General features: G+C 41.2%; 1 protein-coding gene across 1 annotated transcript in view; it reads left to right on the forward strand.

The window, feature by feature from the left end:
* Nucleotides 1-6,244, forward strand: part of LOC118417874 (protein VAC14 homolog) — a gene marked incomplete in the record, with an annotated part of 24,794 nt that extends 18,550 nt beyond the window's left edge. The window contains 5 exon segments of the mRNA XM_035823626.1: nt 2,217-2,391; nt 3,105-3,223; nt 3,799-3,878; nt 4,359-4,515; nt 5,126-6,244. Of these exon segments, the coding sequence (XP_035679519.1) occupies nt 2,217-2,391; nt 3,105-3,223; nt 3,799-3,878; nt 4,359-4,515; nt 5,126-5,288 (694 nt within the window).
* Nucleotides 6,245-17,866: the final 11,622 nt, after the last annotated feature.

Raw genomic sequence — 17,866 nt, forward strand, 5'->3', positions numbered from 1 at the left:
ATTATGTTCGCGGTTTTCGCGGCAGCCGCTTCACCGCGAATTTAAAACCACCGCGAAAATTTTTCCATAACAGTAAGAAATTACAGTGCATGGTCCTACCGCAAAAAGTCCATTTTCCCGCTACCACGAAATTAAATCCCCGTGAACTTAAATGCATTTACAGTATACTGCTGCTGGGATCCTTAACATGGGTAGGCAGCAGTCTTGCAAAGCTCAGTTCAATAGTGGAAACGCAAGGGAAACACCAAAGAAATACACTCAGCTTAAATGGAGATATCCCCTGTGTGCATCTTGTCTTTTTTCCCTAGTCAGAGGGTTTCTAATGTTTGCTTTGGAGGATACATATCCGAAAGGTTTCTTTATCACCAATTAGAGACTGTGATTAGTCTCAAAGCAGACCCTACGGTGCCTTAGAGATAGTATCAAAGCTGGCAAAGGAGTATAGCCGGCACCCGGGTCTGCCTCCAGTCAGCGAGAAAAGACGCTACTAACATCCAAATGTTGTCTAATCAAACTGTGCTTGCCGAGTAGGTGTTAATTACCCTCCGCCCGGGATGGCTCGTGCGCCCCTGCTCAGCCATGCACCGTCTCACGGGAAGTCACGTCACGGGTTCACCTACGGTGACCGTTACGGGCAGATTTGAAAATGCCGGCAACGATGGAGGCAAGAGTGCGAGGTGTTTTCCACCATGTCTGGGGATTCGAGGCGAAGAAAACACAACTCGGTGCCATTTTGGCCAGTCTGAGAGGCGAGGACGTCTTTGTCGGCATTGCCACCGATCAGGGGAAATCCATATGCTACCATAGAAAGCCATAGCTGCTAGGCGGGAGCAAACATCTGGTCCTTGACACAGTTTTTGCCGGAGGAAATTACAAAATTGCAGAACAAATTAGGAATAAACTTTTTGGAGACAAAATAAAATGGCAGCATGCTTGGCTTGTTGTGGTTTTCTCTACCACATCCAAACATAACAGAGAGGATTACGATCAGGCGGCAGGTTTTTAAACCTCATAACATTAGTATGATGTTGTTATATACATGTATCTACATTGAAAATTGTTGTTTGTTTAGCATTATTTTCAGACTTTAACTCGAATTTAAATTGAATATTTCATGTATTGTGGCGCTAGTTCTGTAACAGTTACGTTGTGATGCTGTCAGATTTATCAATCCGGTGCCATTTGGCGCGAACCTCCCACTGGGACGTGCACGCGGGTCACTAACTTCATCCAGTGTAAGTCGCTCGTAAAGTCATTAGCACATGGCTACAGGGTGGAGCAGCAACACCATTGTTGAATAGAAACGCTCCACCCTGTTTCAGTGCAGGCAGACCTCCGGTGCCCCTTTGGCCGGCTATCTCCCTTTGGTCGGCTATACTCCTTTGCCAGCTTTGAGACTATCTCTAAGGCACCGTAGGGTCTGCTTGGAGACTAGACTGTGATTCCAATGTGTTTCTTATGAGTTTCATGGTAATTAACCGACGAGTGCCTTTACCTAGGAGAGCATAGCAGACAGTAGCAGGTCCTTGTGTTTCTGTGGGTGGAGCAATTGGTCATGGCTATTTGTTATGTTTTCCCTAGGTTTCACATGTGTATCCTTCAGTCATACATTGGAATCACACAACAGAAAGGTGTCCCCGTATGTGTCTACTGTATGACTGTGGCACTGTGCTTTACACCATGCTTTCATGCGACTCTGTCTGGCAGTTTCACCCTTAGTAGACTGCACAATTTGATGTCCAGCCATGTCTGTTGGTAAAACTTGACTGAGACAATGCTCCATGCCCTAATATCTTCCCTCTAACTTACAGACAGCTGTGCCTGTTGCTGAATGCGGAGGCTATATTCTGTACCAATGTTACCCCTGTACCCAACAGACAGCTTTGCCTGTTGCTGAATGCGGAGGCTATATTCTGTACCCTGATGTTACCCCTGTACCTTACAGACAGCTGTGCCTGTTGCTGAATGCGGAGGCTATATTCTGTACCCTGATGTTACCCCTGTACCTTACAGACAGCTGTGCCTGTTGCTGAATACGGAGGCTATATTCTGTACCCTGATGTTACCCCTGTACCTTACAGACAGCTGTGCCTGTTGCTGAATGCGGAGGCTATATTCTGTACCCTCATGTTACCCCTGTACCTTACAGACAGCTGTGCCTGTTGCTGAATGCGGAGGCTATATTCTGTACCCTGATGTTACCCTGTACCTTACAGACAGCTGTGCCTGTTGCTGAATGCGGAGGCTATATTCCGAGCCCTAGCTGAGATCCTGCTGGAAGAAGAAGACCTGCGATTCGCTGCCATCATGGTGCAGACCCTCAACTCCATCCTGCTCACCTCCACAGAGCTGTTTGAGCTGAGAACACAACTCAAGGACCTCAAAACAAAGGTAACAGCAGACAGCATATCATATAGTTAAGTATGTTCCGAGTATGCATGTGTATAGGAATTGTTGGCAATATGTTAAAGGTAACAAAGCAGACAGTTCTCATCTTGACCTTTGTCTCAATTTGCATAACGATATTTAGAGGTGATTTGTTCATGTTTCAGGGAACTTCACCTTTGACACCAATTTTATCTTTAGAAGAATGATTAGCTCATTTTCCTATCAAATTGTTATGGAAAATTTCTTCACTAGCAATAGCTGAAAATGACACCATATTTTCTCTGGTTTAGTATAATTGGCAAGCGTAACAAATGCTATCGGTAACATTTCTTTCAACAGTTTACTGTAAATGCATTTAAGTTCGTTCGGATTTAATTTCGCGGAAGCAGGAAAAAGGACTTTTCACGGTGGTTTTAATTTCGCGGTAGCACCATGCACTGTAGTCTCTTACTACCATGAAAAAATGTTTGCGGTGGTTTTAAATTCGTGGTAAAGTGGCCACCGCGAAAAATGCGAACATTAATCCACCGCGAATATTTCTGCATTTACAGTACTAAAACCTTTTTCTTCCAAGTGATTTACAGTTTTGGCTACATTGCTTATATTGTAGGTACATCATTATGATAGTTTATTGACAGTATTGAATAAGTGGGCAGCTTACTTATGTTTCGATTCCTACTGAAAAATGATTTAATGGTGAAATGTTTTGTCTACAGGAGAGTTGTGACCTGTTCTGCTGCCTGTACCAGTCGTGGTGCCACAATCCCGTGGCTACGGTGTCCCTCTGTCTGCTCACTCAGAACTACAGACACTCCTGCGACCTACTGCAGCTCTTGTATCCTTCTCACAATAGAGCCATTATTGTAATATCAGCTGCCATCTTGGTGTCCCTATTCGCATATCAGTGAAGCGTATTCGTGCAAACATTTTCAGAATTGTTAAAATCTTCTCTGACCCTCTCAAATAACAGTTATTGAATGTCTATAGCTCAAAATAGAGAATTCCAGTTCTTAAAGTTGCCAACAAAAGTAACACTATGAAAATGCTTTGCAGGCTCGAGATACGATCCATTGAAATGGAAATAGGTGCTTCATTGAAATGGAAAGTGACTGAAAATGTACTTTATTGTTCTCCATACTTATAAACATTACAGTGGACAAGACTGCAAGATTGTACTTGTTCAAATACCTGGAAACATTCATTGGTAATATTGCTTGCTCAAATGACAGTATGACATAGAGAAGTTATACGTCTTGCCATCTACATTTTGTAAGAAGCGTACACAATGTTTTCAGGAATACCGGTATCTCCTGAAAATGTCCAAAAGACGAATATGAATGCATGTACAAATACAAAATGTGTTATTTTACATGCATAAAAACTAAAAATGATTCCTTTACGTGAGACCAGTGGTGACCTGGAGGTGACAGTGGAGTTCCTGACAGAGATAGACAAGTTGGTACAGCTGATAGAGTCTCCCATCTTTACATGTAAGTCAACACTCATCACTAAATATTATGGTTAACAGTAAAAGAAGTAACACATGTACATTCAGGTGCAGACACTATAGGAGGTAGGACACTACAGAGAGTACAGACACTATAGGCCGTACAGACATTATAGGGGGTACGGACACTACAGGGGGTATGGATACTTCAGGGGGTACGGACACTACAAGGGGTATGGATACTTCGGGGGTATGGAAACCACAGGGTAGAGTCACCATAGAGGGTACAGAAACCACATCAGATAGACAAAACATGGGATATGGACACTTGGAGACTAAAGGCATAATATTTCCCGGTCATATAGGAAAACAATGTCATTGGCTACTACATGTACATGCATGGATGAGAGTTACAAAGTCTGTTTTACCATACAGTATTGATACAAAAACAAGAAAGGCAGCAAGAACTTTACAGGCTCACGTCAATGATTACTTTGAAGATGGGTGCTGCACTTTTTTTCAGACCTCAGACTACAGTTACTGGATGCCCAACAGAATGCTTACCTGATCAAAGCCTTGTACGGACTCCTCATGCTGTTACCACAGAGCAGAGCATTCGACACTCTCAGACACAGACTGGACTGTCTACCAGCATCACATCTTATTCCACAGCACCAAAGGTACAAATGTAACTACAATCTGTATCTGTATCTATATAGTCGGTATAACCGCCCTTTGGCGAAACACACCAGTCAATGTGATAAGAATATGGAGCGACAAGATATGATTATGACCTGGTGAGCCAGTGTACTGGTTAATAACTTCCCATGCAGGACTGATCCCATGGCAACATAAATGCCTTATGATATAAACTCTGCTATTACAGGCTCAGATGAACATCTTGCTTATGAATGAACTTGCCTCATTAATCGCAGGCCCATCAGTGCTTTGATTGAAATTTTGATCATACAGCAAACAAACAGCGTGCAACACAGCATGCACAAACATCTGTTTATTTTTGCATTATCTAGTATATATAATGATGATAGTTTCTTCGAATGTTTGGTTGGTATTCGGTGATGCCGTGCTTGCTCTCTACAGACAGAAGTGACAGATCTTTGATTTCGTACCTGATAAACAAGTCTTGATGCTGAAAGATTTCAGTACACACACTAGGCTGGAATACGGATGACATGCAAGTCCAACTACAGAGCAGTAGTTATTGTCAAGTCTGACAACCAATAAGTTTTATCAATGTGGCCTAAAACGATTTTTTCTCCCCACCCCCAGTGTCCAGGCCCCACCCCCGGAGCAGCGGGAACACGTGGCCAGAATTAACTTCCACCAGCTGATACAGCACTTCCAGCACGTCCAAGCCAAACACAGGACAGCGAAGCAGCGCGTCCGGCCCAGACACACCGAGGACAGCACACAGAGGCTGGAAGTGCCATGAACAGCACTCATAGGACAGCATGCACAGACTGGAAATGCCATGAACAGCACTGAAAGGACAGCGCACACAGACTAGAAAATTGTGATGAGTGAAAACAGTGAAATGAAAACAGCACAAATTCATGAAAGCAGCAACAATGAAAACAGCACAAATCTATGAAAGGGGAGTCAAAAAGTAGCAGGTATCCACCCTATATTCTAGCAATGGTCCCCCGATTGCTTCCACATTTGTACATTGCGTCTCCTGTCCCCATTGAAATGTTTTACATGATCCTATATTATTTCAGGAATCAAATATGTCTTAGTAGCATTGTAGCTTTCGTAAAATTTTCGAATCCCTGCATTCATGCTGTTTCGAGGACTGAGTGGCTTGGAGCCAATCAGCCTTGCAAAGCTCAGTTCAATTAAGTCGAAACTTAGGAGAAACACTGGAGAAACACACCCAGCAGAGATATCCCGTGTGTATCATCTCTTTTTTCCCTAGTCAGAGGGTCCTTCATGTTTGCTTTGGAGGATACATACCCAAAAGGTTCTTTATTGCCAATTAGTGATTTTTATGTGTTTCTCATGAGTTTCATAGTAATCATTCACTCCTAGGAGGAGAGAATAGCAGGCTGGCAAGTCCTTGTGTTTTTGTGGGTAGAGCAATTGGTCATGGATATTAGCTGTTTTCCATTGGGTTTCACATGTGTGTCCTTCAATCATACATTGGAATCACAATAGAAAAGTGTCCCAGTATGTGTCTGCTGTGTGGCTGAGCTTTGCTATTCTATGAAGCAATCGAGGGAGCAAATGTGAGCTAGCAAATAAGGTGGATACCAGGCTCATCAAAATGGTAGAATCATATCTAAATAGAGACATGTTACACTTTTTCATCATGAATGGAAAGTATGCTGTGAAGGTAAATTTGGCATTTTGGTCATTCAAGTATGCACATACATGTATGCCAACAAGAACAACCTGTTAAATATAAAGCTAAGGGTACAACGCGCCATACATGCAAATACGTGCTGTCTATACATGCCAAAATGTGGGCAATCTTTTGGGATCCGTAATTATATGTGGTAGGTACCGCCTTCGTGCGAACTCGCAAGGAATCCGACGGATTTTGGAGCACGCAGACACGCCATAGAACTTTACTTGCAGGTAAAACAATGTTTGCCATCGGGCTGCGGATTCGGCCCCCTTACATGCCAATAGGGGCAACGCAGCCTGAACGTTTTCAGAAATATGTTGCGGACGTGACCTCCCAGAAAAACGTACGGACAAATTGCACGTATGGTGGGTTGTGCCCTTAACTTCCGGGAGATGTTTTGTACATGATTGATTTGCATTGCCGGAAAGGTGAATACATGCTGTTACCTCTAAGACAAAAAAAAGCTTTCCAAAAACAAATATATGGAGGATAAAACAGTATCATAAAATAACCTTTTTTATACCCAGTGCAATGTGCTTTGCAAAACAATGTCTCAGGCAGCAAATGAATTGTATAGAATCTGATAAGCTTTTGTAGTTGCCAGAAGAAAAAAAATTGAGAAGAAAACAGTGATGTGTGTACCAAAAGCTGGTGAGAGTATTATAGTGTTTAGATTGTTAGTCAAAGTGTCTTATATTGTTTTATTTAATGTGGTTTATACATTTGCAACTTACACTGTGCTATATGTACGTAGTACCAGTAAAACTAAACTGAAATTGCTGCAAATTGCTGAAAAGAAAAGCTAGTGTATCTTTTTTCTAACATTTGTTTCAAGTATAGGATGTATGATTGTTCATTGTTGAAGAAAGCTGAAGAACAAGTTTGATTATACAGTATATGAATATATATATATTAGAATCTATATAGTTTATTTGTTATAACCTATCATGTGAGTGAAAGAAGCGTATATTACGGATAATTTAAAATAATGTTTTAGTAGGCATTACATGTATATTATTTGTTTACCACAGCCATTTCTTATGATGTTCATGCACTTGATAATAAGTACTTTTTAAACTTAAAGCCATGACATGGAACATATCTCTATTCTGACATATTCAACTCCGTGGTTTTAAGATAGCTTTACTACCATCCATTCTTTGGTCCTTAAAATCTTACCCAAAAGTGTGCATTAAGGCAGACTTAACAATTTTGTTGCCAGTTGCTCGCCTTTGCAAATGTGTGTATCATCTGCTGATACAAAATGTACTAGAATTATAGTTATACATGTACATATATAACACAAAATGCCTAAAATTAATGTGCAGCTGCATTATACCCTGCTTGCCTTTGCAAAGTATTGACATGATAAATACATGTAGCATCAAAATATATGATACAAAAATAAATACAGTCGCTGAATTACCATGTACATGTACTGAAGAATCATAAATGAGGAACATTAAAAGATCAAAAAGCTTTTGTAGCTGTTATATCATCAATATTTATGTATATTACACATGTACATAGATAATGTCAGTCTAGTATCTATGCTGATGGGAGTAAATGGGTACCGGCGTCCAGTTCAAGCAGCCGTAGCGATTTTTCTGCAATAATGATTTAGGTCGTTAGGAGGAGCCTTTGAGCTGCTCAATCCTTTCTTTCCGTGCATACTGTGCGTTGTGCTTGAAAAGTGTTCTCCATTGAAGCAATACGCAAGATTCCGTGTGTTTGAGTGAGAGAGAGAGAGAGAGACAAGAGAAAAGGGGGGAGAAAGAGAGATGAACGTTAAACTATTTTCCGACACAAAGCTTGAAATTTTGCTATTTGCCTCTGGTATTACCAACAAGATGAAGACCCTGTCGCTCAGAACAAGGCACTACTCTTGTGTTGGAAAATTGTTCGAACATCCAATATTATAACGTATACAAAACAAATGAAATTTCATGCTGATACCTGAAAACGGTGTTTATTATTATGTTTATGACATTTGTCTTTCAGATACGATTTTCCAACAACATGATAAGAAAGCGTTTCTATAAATTCTAAATCCTTACCTAAAAGCGACTGCCCTCTTTAAAAAAAAAATTGCTATACCGACACTGACTACCAAGTTATTCTAGCTCTATGAACACTGACCACCTTAAGTGTACGGTCTGATGTGTTACGTCATTGACGCACACCTAATACTTTATAAGCACATACACCTGTAAAGAGTCACATTCCGTAACACTTTGAGACAATTAAGGTTCACCTTTGGCCTTGACGTAAGCGACCACCTACGCGCATACCACAGACCTTACCCCCTCCTCTTAAGAGACTCCTTTGTCCAGTCACTTCCTAAGACTACGCCCAAAGTTCACAAAAAGATTTCCAAGCGTGATACTAGCATATCCTCCAAACACCAATTGAAACATATTTTTGATGACAACGTAAACATACAATTGTTTAGCGATAATCTTTATTTCTTAAAACGACTTGGGTTAGGTAACGTTAACGCAACCTTGCTTGAAGAACAAATGCAAACTTGCTTGGAGACCGGTTTATGTTATCAAAAGTCGGCCTCTTTTGTTACGAGCGTAAAGCAATTAGAACATACCGACTGTGACGTTACTGCCTGGCTATCTGGGATAATTTATTAGACATTTCATTGGTGCCAGCATTTAGGTCAATGAAGGGACAGACTTTGGACTCAATATGTCAGACATTTCTGGTGTGACCCCTTCAACCCTGGCTCCATCGCGTAACCATTCTTCTCAATCATTTGACTCTCTCTCTGTCAGGCGTGGTTTAGACGTGTATAGAGGTTGTGTTCGACGCTGAAATCCCCCATTTTTATGACTTCCCGTTTTACTATATCTACTACAATGGTTAGACCAAACTAGCTGACTCCAGCATCGTGGCTGTGCTTAGGTGGGCATTTGCATAACAGGTGTGTGCAAACACATCAATTACCTGACAAGTTTAAATCGGACACACCCAGGTCACCGCACGTTAGACCCCTCCCACGATTCTCTCAGACTCTGAGGAGGCACACGCCCAGACTTTTTTTTTTACTTCTTCTTCTATCCCGAGTCGGACGCTGCGAATCGCGCGTCTTAGTGAGGAACGTTTAAGACGTTGGCCGATCTCGACCGACTGGAATGGTGATCTCCAAAGTGCCGCTGGTTTTCTTCTTGCTTGCAGCGACCTTCGGTGAGTCTTAGCTTTTCGTCCGTACGTTTGCCCAGGCTTGGCGCTTTTGTAACTCGTTGTTTGTCCATGTGTGTGTGTGACCCCAAGTCTAGCGTTGCCAAAGCAGGACCATCTTGTGCATCAGCATATTCTGTACTTGATTTCGGCCATACAAAGTACGTCTTGACAGAAAATATTCATTCCATACGGGAGTTAGAGTGCTCACACAACGCGACGCACGTACAACGAATTCGAACCGTTGAACTTTTTGCGCCGTTTTCTTCTACGAGACAAGTAAACTAGTCATGCCTATACATATAGTACATCTGTAGTATATCAAATGATAGTTACTGCAAAGAAATGCTTACAAATGACTGAAACATACAGGATCGACAACGTAAAACTTTCCTTACAAGGTAAAAAAATAACCTCGCACAACTTTTGCATATGTAGAATAGGAATATGCGTATGGTGTTGAAACAAGCTTACAAAATAAAGTCAATTCTTTGTTCAGGCATTTTGGCGTTACGCGCGGTTTTGCACATATTATAAGATCTGGAATAAACGTTTACTTACTCCATTTTACAAGTAGTTTTTACACATTAATTTTTTCTTGAGCCGGTTTAATTTTTCATCACTAGATAAACACGGATCGTGTTTCGCATGTCTTATCTACTGTGTATTGTTGAGGTCTGTGTACCAAAAGGAAAAGTTTGTCAAAAATGTCCACATGTTCGACCCCGTTGGGTCTACAAAACACGAAAAGAGGACCAACAGCTAGCCTCTCCTGTTTTGATTTACGTACACTAACTTGACATCTTTACCGTCGCTGTACGAAAACGTTTCATAAAGATGTCAAGTTTAAATTTGTGTACTTGAAAGAAACCAAAGCGCTGCCTACAACCTTACTAAAGACCTGATAGTGATACAAAGTTAATGAATACCAATGGTTTATTGAGAAAATCGACGTGATATATAAAACGATAAATCAATACAGATGCATAGCTCTACAGCAATTTTCTTCTGTTTGGGAGTCAGAACCTTTGGATTTATAGAAAACTATCTTTTTTTATCGATTTTTTTCCTCACAAAAATTTGAACAAAATTTGAGATATTTCAGTCTCAATAAGATATAAGGTCTTTACATTTGTATCAAATTTTTAACTTATTCGACGAAAAAATGTGCTTGTATAATAAAACCAATAGCATTATCCTCATAACTATGATAGTGTGAGCTGTGTGGTCTCATACTGTACTGGTATTGAACAGGGCATTTTCATCGATTAAACTCTACTTGACTTGGGATCGATTGTTTAAATGAAATCCCGGCTACATGAAATATATCACAGTCTTAACCGTACATGTGTTAAGGCCATGTGTAAGGTCCCCTCAAACAAGTCCACTCCACACACCTAATTACCTATATGATACTTATGACATTGGGAAGCAAACAACAAATGTTGTGAATGAGGTTTGGTATTGAAGGTCGATTACTTTACGATGGACATGGCCACCGTGCGAGTTCTCACGTAGTGGTGTCGTTTGGTACCATAAATGAGATATATAAACGCTTGAGTGACAAAGTAAATCCTAAGACAGATTGCCCCCCTCCCCAAGCTCTTGTAGCCCAACTTGTAAAGAACCAAACCTGTGCAGTGATAGTGTCTGATATTCGTCTCAATCATTACAAAAACGATAACCACAAAAGGCTATTCCTGTAGAAAAACTGAAATGTTGAAAATGTTTATTCCCTGATAAGCTTTTGGTATACTTGACAGTTATAGTTTTCTTCTCAGAATTCCTGGGGTTTGAACTGCTTTTTGTGTCAATCCATCTAAATGCTCCACAATGTATTCTTGTTGTGCTAGTCTTTTATATCTTGTGACCTATAAAATGACCCCCACCCCCATCCCAACAGCAACAATAGCTTACTAAAGGTAAGCCATACGTGGATAGAAACGAACTCAAACTCAATGGGCTTGTATTTCTTCGAAGATGCGAGGTTTCAGTCGGTTCATTGGTGTTGAATGCACTAAGTACCTGCCGTTATGGGCATAAGGATTCCTATGGGAAAGTTCGCCCACGAGTCAAATAGCCAGTAGCCGTTTCTATGTCGGAACCATGATCCGAACCCCTCCCCCGCAATACCACACGGGGTTTCTGGTCGCTAGCTTCGTTTATGATTTCTAGACTCATGTGCATATTTTCAATAATTCACCCGAAGCAGCTATTTTCGCTCAAAAGGTGCCATTTTTCGAAATTGATAATTTGGTACACCGGTGCAATGGCCGAGTGGGTAGAATGTTCGCTTTGCATTCGGTAGGTCGTGAGTTTCATCACCGGCCGAGTCATACCAAAGACTTTAAAAATGGTACATGCTGCTTTCTCTGCTTAGCACTCAGCATTCGGGAAAGAGTATGGAAGTTGAACATACGCCACTACCAGTGGACTAGCCCCCTGCTGTAGTGATTGCACAAAGTTGTGTGGCCCAGGGCTACTGTAAGGTAGATGGGCGCCGCCCTAGGCACCATCAGGTGCGGGAAGGAACTTTGACTTTGATATTTTGGTACACAAAGTCATATTCAAGTTACGATATGTATGATACTTATCACATAAACCACTCGCTACAGTGCAACCGAATTTCGCTGTCTATAGCTAAAAGATGTATCAATTTCTGTGGCGTCTCACACAACATTAGTTCTCAAGAAGCGTGGTGTTTCTACACTCTGTCCGCATATCGGGCACGAAACCAAGGAAAACGCACACATAAATCAGTAACCGTACCTTCTAGAAATGTACGAAGGCCGTCACAGACATTGTGGTCATACCTCACCGCAAATCTACCTTTTTTTACTGCATGAAATCCACCCTCTAAAGGTGGACTCTCACTGCACTTGGGCTACCGGTGCGGCACTGTGGGGTTCGTAGATGCCTCAACGAATTATTTCAGAGATAAAGAACGAATTCTCTTCCTTTTTGTATATTTTGTTGTCTTCTAAGTCATACTTTTACGTATTAAGCTATATCTAAATCATTAAAAATCGCGAAAATAACACAACAGTGCCGCAGTGAACGAACCCCGCAGTGTCGCACCGGTGCCCCAAGTGCAGTGAGCCTCCACCTTAACCAGTAATATGTCATGTGTAAAGGTTTCGTTTTTCTACACTTTACGTTGGATTTGTGGGTGCTTAAAAATTACATCTACACTCCCTTTACGTTGGTCCGTAAAGCCTACGTAGTAGTAGCAACCACTTAAATAACTTTTCAAGCCCGGAAAAGTGTCCCTATGTTAAATCCTAATTTGCCGCATCTGCCACCACCTTCGACATGTTAAGAACTTGAGTGGACCGAAGACGCTAAATTAAGCATTGAGAAACGCGATCTGAGAGTTCTTTGTGCGTTCTTTGTTCTTAAGTACGTGTAGTTATTTTAAGACCGGTCAGATGTGACAAAGCTTAAAGGCGAGTTCTGTTAGTTCGGTCACGGCTTGTGTGGCCTTCACGGCCATCGTGGGTAGGCGATAGGCAGCCGTAAAAACACCTAACCTCCGGCGTGTGGGTTTTACAGTCATAAAAGTTCATTTCGTCTTGAAAATACTGATGTATATGTGTTGTTGTTTTGCAAACACAGCGACAAATTCTTGCGCCGACGTTTCCGAAGAAACAAAAGTTGATTGTGAAGTCACTAACTGTTCGTTCTCTTGTCGTACCACACCTAACGCCATGCTTCCATGTAACACGTTAGTCGTTGGGACGTCATTCATTGCCAATACTATTGGGGCAATACGTGTACGTCATTCTGTAAGCATGAGAAGCCCGTTGGTGTCGTGCAAGCTCTGTTTAATGATAATTGCATGGCTCCTCCCTACTCCCCAAGAACAAAAAGGGGCATTTTAGGTCATTTTTCCCCCCCCAACCTTTGCTTGGAGAGTAGATCCGCCCCTAGCCCGAATATATGCCCCCCCCCCCCCCCAAAAAAAAACCCTGTAAAGTAAACGTTGAAAAGTCGACTATCAAAGCATAGCTTTGACTAAGGCTGTTTTTTGGACGCATATTATCTGGCGAAAAACAGCCGGAGTCGAACCTTGTAAACGATATATTTAGTGATAACATAGTTTTTGTCTCCTTAGTAACACTACTGTAGAAGCCCATGTGTGCATGAACCTGCAAATAAAGACCATCATACTTAACTAATTCGTAAAAATGAATCAATTTTTGACAGAAATCAGAAATATTACACTTGTACCTTCGTGAGTAGTAACATCTGTTTTGAAATGTGTTGTCAGCGGTTTTACATAGTGCACAAACTATTTCCCATATCGTTTGCAAGTCACTACACCATGCGTACATCGCCCAGCCTAGAACACAAATACTAAGTCCTAATTTAAATGTAGTCACACACATTGTCTAAAGTCAGCATCATGATATTGTCCTTTATTCTGAAAAGAACTTAACAGTCAAATACTTGCTTTTACGTAGGGAAGTGTCGCATTGCGATTTGCACAGTGTAAAGTTTCATAAGCAAGTGTTTGACTTCCTCTTCTGGCTCCGTTCCACGTCCTAAACTTGGCAGACGTGTTGAACCAGTGTCAGCTAACTTCTGTCGAGCCAGTGTCAGTCTGTCAGAGGTGGACATTGTCGTGTTGACGTGCTTTGTTTTGTCGGCGTGAATTGGACTATCGAAGGGGAACATGTCGGGACGCAAACTACAAACCGGGCCAAACAAGCCACTTTGATATCGGTCACGGTGTTGGTAACAGCCTACGATAAGGAATGCGAGTCTACAGATGGCTTGTTCTCATTCGCTTTATATTGTTGTTAACGTTGTTGCTACTTTATAATGGTGGCCTTACATTTTAGGTATCGACCCATATTGGTCTCTTACAGTTTAGCAATTTACTACTTTAAAAAGATCAGTCATAATTCGAGTATTGTTTGGAGACATTGGCTCAAACACGATCCCTTTAATAAATGAATGAATACATCTTTGACCAACCGAGCTACAAAAAGCAGTACAAGTCACAACAAGACAAAACATTATATACATATAAAAGTATCACAGATCTAGTCTAACACAGAAGTTCGGCTTCTTCTCGCTTCTTGGTTATGGTGTCACATCACCTCTCAAAAAAAGATAACTGACAAGAACAAATAAATGACAATATCAAAACAAACAGTTCACAGCTCTTTACATATAAGTCAGGTTACAAGGTAGTTGCAAAACGTTTCGTATGTACAATATATAACTGGGTTAACTGTAAGATACTGCAGTTTGTAGAATGTGACAGGAAAGGGGAACCCCTTAATAGTAGATGGATACGGGCTGATTCGGATAAACTATTGAAGTCAAGAGTATTGCCTAGCAGGTTCTGTAGATTGCCGAAAAAATTAATTCTGTATTGTTGATATGTAGGGCAGTATAACAAAAAATGAACAACACTTTCACACTGACACCCACAGTTACAGGCTGGACTAGAAGCTAAATTTCGGATAAATAAACTATGGTTCAGACTGCAGGTGCCGATGCGAAGGCGTGTAAGGAGGGCGCGTAACTTAAATGTTTATTGATTAGGGGCGTACTAATTTAACTAAATGTATGGTCGGTTTGTTAAAACGCATTGGGAATATGAATGTAATATACCGTCCTCATTTAGGCTAACGTCACATTTCCGAACCGGGGTCCGCTCGGGGCCCGTTTGTGGAAATGAAAAATAGAAATTTACACGTACAAAAAACACAAATAATACCAATGACTATTCTCTTTACGTCTTTTGTAGTTTGGTCTCTTTTATATCATACTTTTTGTTCCCCAAAGCTGCCCGGCCGGGCCCCGGTTTGGAACTGTGACGCAGGCTTATTGTTAAATGCTGTCGAAAGCTTCTAGCGTTAAAATGCCCAGTCGAGTTTTTTTTACCCTCTTAGCCTATACACCCAAACCATTGTGGCTGCCCAGCATTCCCTCTCCAGCATCACATTTCCCATGCAGTCTGGTTCTAGTCCCGTGTCCCTATGTAGGTGAGGGTTGGTCTTCCCTGTCTCCTATTCCCATGTGCTGGCGTCTATAAAACTAGGCTGGACGCTGCTACCTTGTTGTTTCTGTAGTAGTGTCCATCAAACCTCAAATGATGATTATATATAGTGTTCTTATTGTTTATACCCGTTTCTGGATTTAGTACATGCCAGAGCCAAGATATACTGAATACCCGCTATACTGAATACCCGCTATAATAGAACAAAAATAAGTCTTAGCGAGGTTTCCAACGGAGTCTAAAACACAACGTTCTGTATAGCGACCTTGGATGGGAAAATTAGTGGGAGGAACTAAGTTAAACGCCCTTGTTGACATGACGGTTATTAAGGAGATTTTATCCACTAATTGCGGCCGGTGACGCAGGTATATGTCCCCATTACTTACTGATAAAAGGACAGGTCATGACGTCGGCACTTAATTTAGAACTATCATTGAGCGGTTGCTATCTATTATGTTAGGCTTGAATGCAAAGGTTTAAATTTCTTAAAACTAAGTGCTGAAGTTTGTAGTTGTACCGACGAAGTACAGGTTTCGAGGTTCGAATCACCTGTAAAGTTGTCTCTGAGAGTTCGAATATCACCAAGTCCGGTCAGAGATCTGAACCCAATATACATGAATGTGAAGTTGTGTTTGTGGTCCTTGGCGACGGATATTCAAAACCCATTGGGTCAGATTTAAGGAACTCGCGTTCACTGTTAATATAAAACAAAACGTCCATTACATTTCTTTAAAAATTAAACAAAAAACACCGCGGTATCTGCAAGACTTGGTGAGACATGTAACTACCTGTATTGTTTAGAAGTGACTAACGTTGACTAAACCATTCGTGACACTATTTTCGAATTATAACACAGTAGAACTCTTGATGTGACATGGCATTTTCATGTAGGATCTGTTATTGTAGCAACAGGTGCAGTTTTACTAACCTTGTGGTAACAGGTGGAGTAGCCTGCTAGTCTGGTGCTTGTCGTCGCAAACTTAAAACGTTCGTATGTAGGAATCGTTATTGTTCTTAGTAGCCTGTAGCTTGTTGTCACAGTTTTAAGACGATCTTAGGTAAGACCGCCTTTGTGATAACAGGTGTAGCAGCTTTCTTGTAGGGTGTTACCCTAAATAAACGTGTAGCTGAATAAACGTTCTTGTGTAGCTGCTTGTTGTGTAGTAGCTTGTTTGTTTCAGATCTTGTCGGCCTTGTACCTAAAACTTGTTGTCTCCTCCTTAAAACGGCCTAAAGGAGGAACCAATATTGTGGTAACAGGTGCAGTAGCCTGCTTGTCAGGTGTTACCTAAAGCTTGTTGTCACAGTCTTAAAACGATCTTAGGTAAGAACCGTCATTGTGTAATGTGTTCACAAGTGTAATAGGGTGTAGGGTGTTACCTAAAGTTTCTTGTCGGTGCCTTAAACGTTCTTGTGTAGCTGAATATATGTTTTTAGCTGCTTGTTATGTAGTAGCCTGTTTGTTTCTATATCTTGTTGACTGTTACCTAAAACTTGTTGTCGCTTCCTTAAAACGGCCTAATGAAGGAACCAATATTGTCGTAATTGGTGCGGTAGCCTACATGTTTCTTGAAGCTTGTCGTCGCAACCTCAAACGTTCTTGTGTAGGTATCGTTATTGTACCAACAGGTGTAGTAGCCTACTTGTACGGTGATACCTAAAGCTTGTTGTCACAGTCTTTACACGATCTTAGGTAAGAACCGCCATTGTGTTAACAGATATAGTGTTAATAGCCTGCTCGTAGGGTGTTACCTAAATCTTGTTGTCGGTGCCTTAAACGTTTTTGTGTAGGTATCGTTATTGTACCAACAGGTGTACTAGCCTGCTTGTCGAGTGTGACCTAAGGCTTGTTGTCACAGTCTTAACACGATCTTAGGTAAAACCGTCTTTGTGTTAACAGCTACAGTGTTAATATTCTGCTTGTAGGGTGTTACCTAAATCTTATTGTCGTAACCTTAAGCGTTCTTATGTATAGGAACCGTTATCACCCTAACAAGTGTAGTAGCCTGTGAGGTGTTACCTAAAGCACATTGTCGTCACGTAAACGTTTTTGTAGTACGAACAGTTGCGTAGTAACAGGTGTAGTAGCCTGCTTGTTACTTGTTGGGTGTTACCTAAAGCTTGTTGTCGGTGCCTTAAACGTTCTTGTGTAGTAACGGTTATATCGTAGTAACAGGTGTAGTAGCCTGTTTGTTTCTTGTTGGGTGATACCTAAAGCTTTCGCAGTCTTAAAACGACCATACTCGTAGGTAAGAACCGACATTGTGTTAACAGGTGTTGTGGCCTGCTTGTACCTAAAGTAACCGGAGTGTTAAGGCCCCCTCTCACTTGACGTGCGGCACGCTTGCGGCATTGCTGCGTTCGGAAGATGCTCAACGAATTTCAGAGATAAAGAACGAATTTTCTTACTTGTTGTATATTTTGTCGTCTTTTATGTTATACTTTTACGTATTGCGCAATA

This window comes from Branchiostoma floridae, chromosome 6, assembly GCF_000003815.2.
Source record: "Branchiostoma floridae strain S238N-H82 chromosome 6, Bfl_VNyyK, whole genome shotgun sequence".
Taxonomy (NCBI): domain Eukaryota; kingdom Metazoa; phylum Chordata; class Leptocardii; order Amphioxiformes; family Branchiostomatidae; genus Branchiostoma; species Branchiostoma floridae.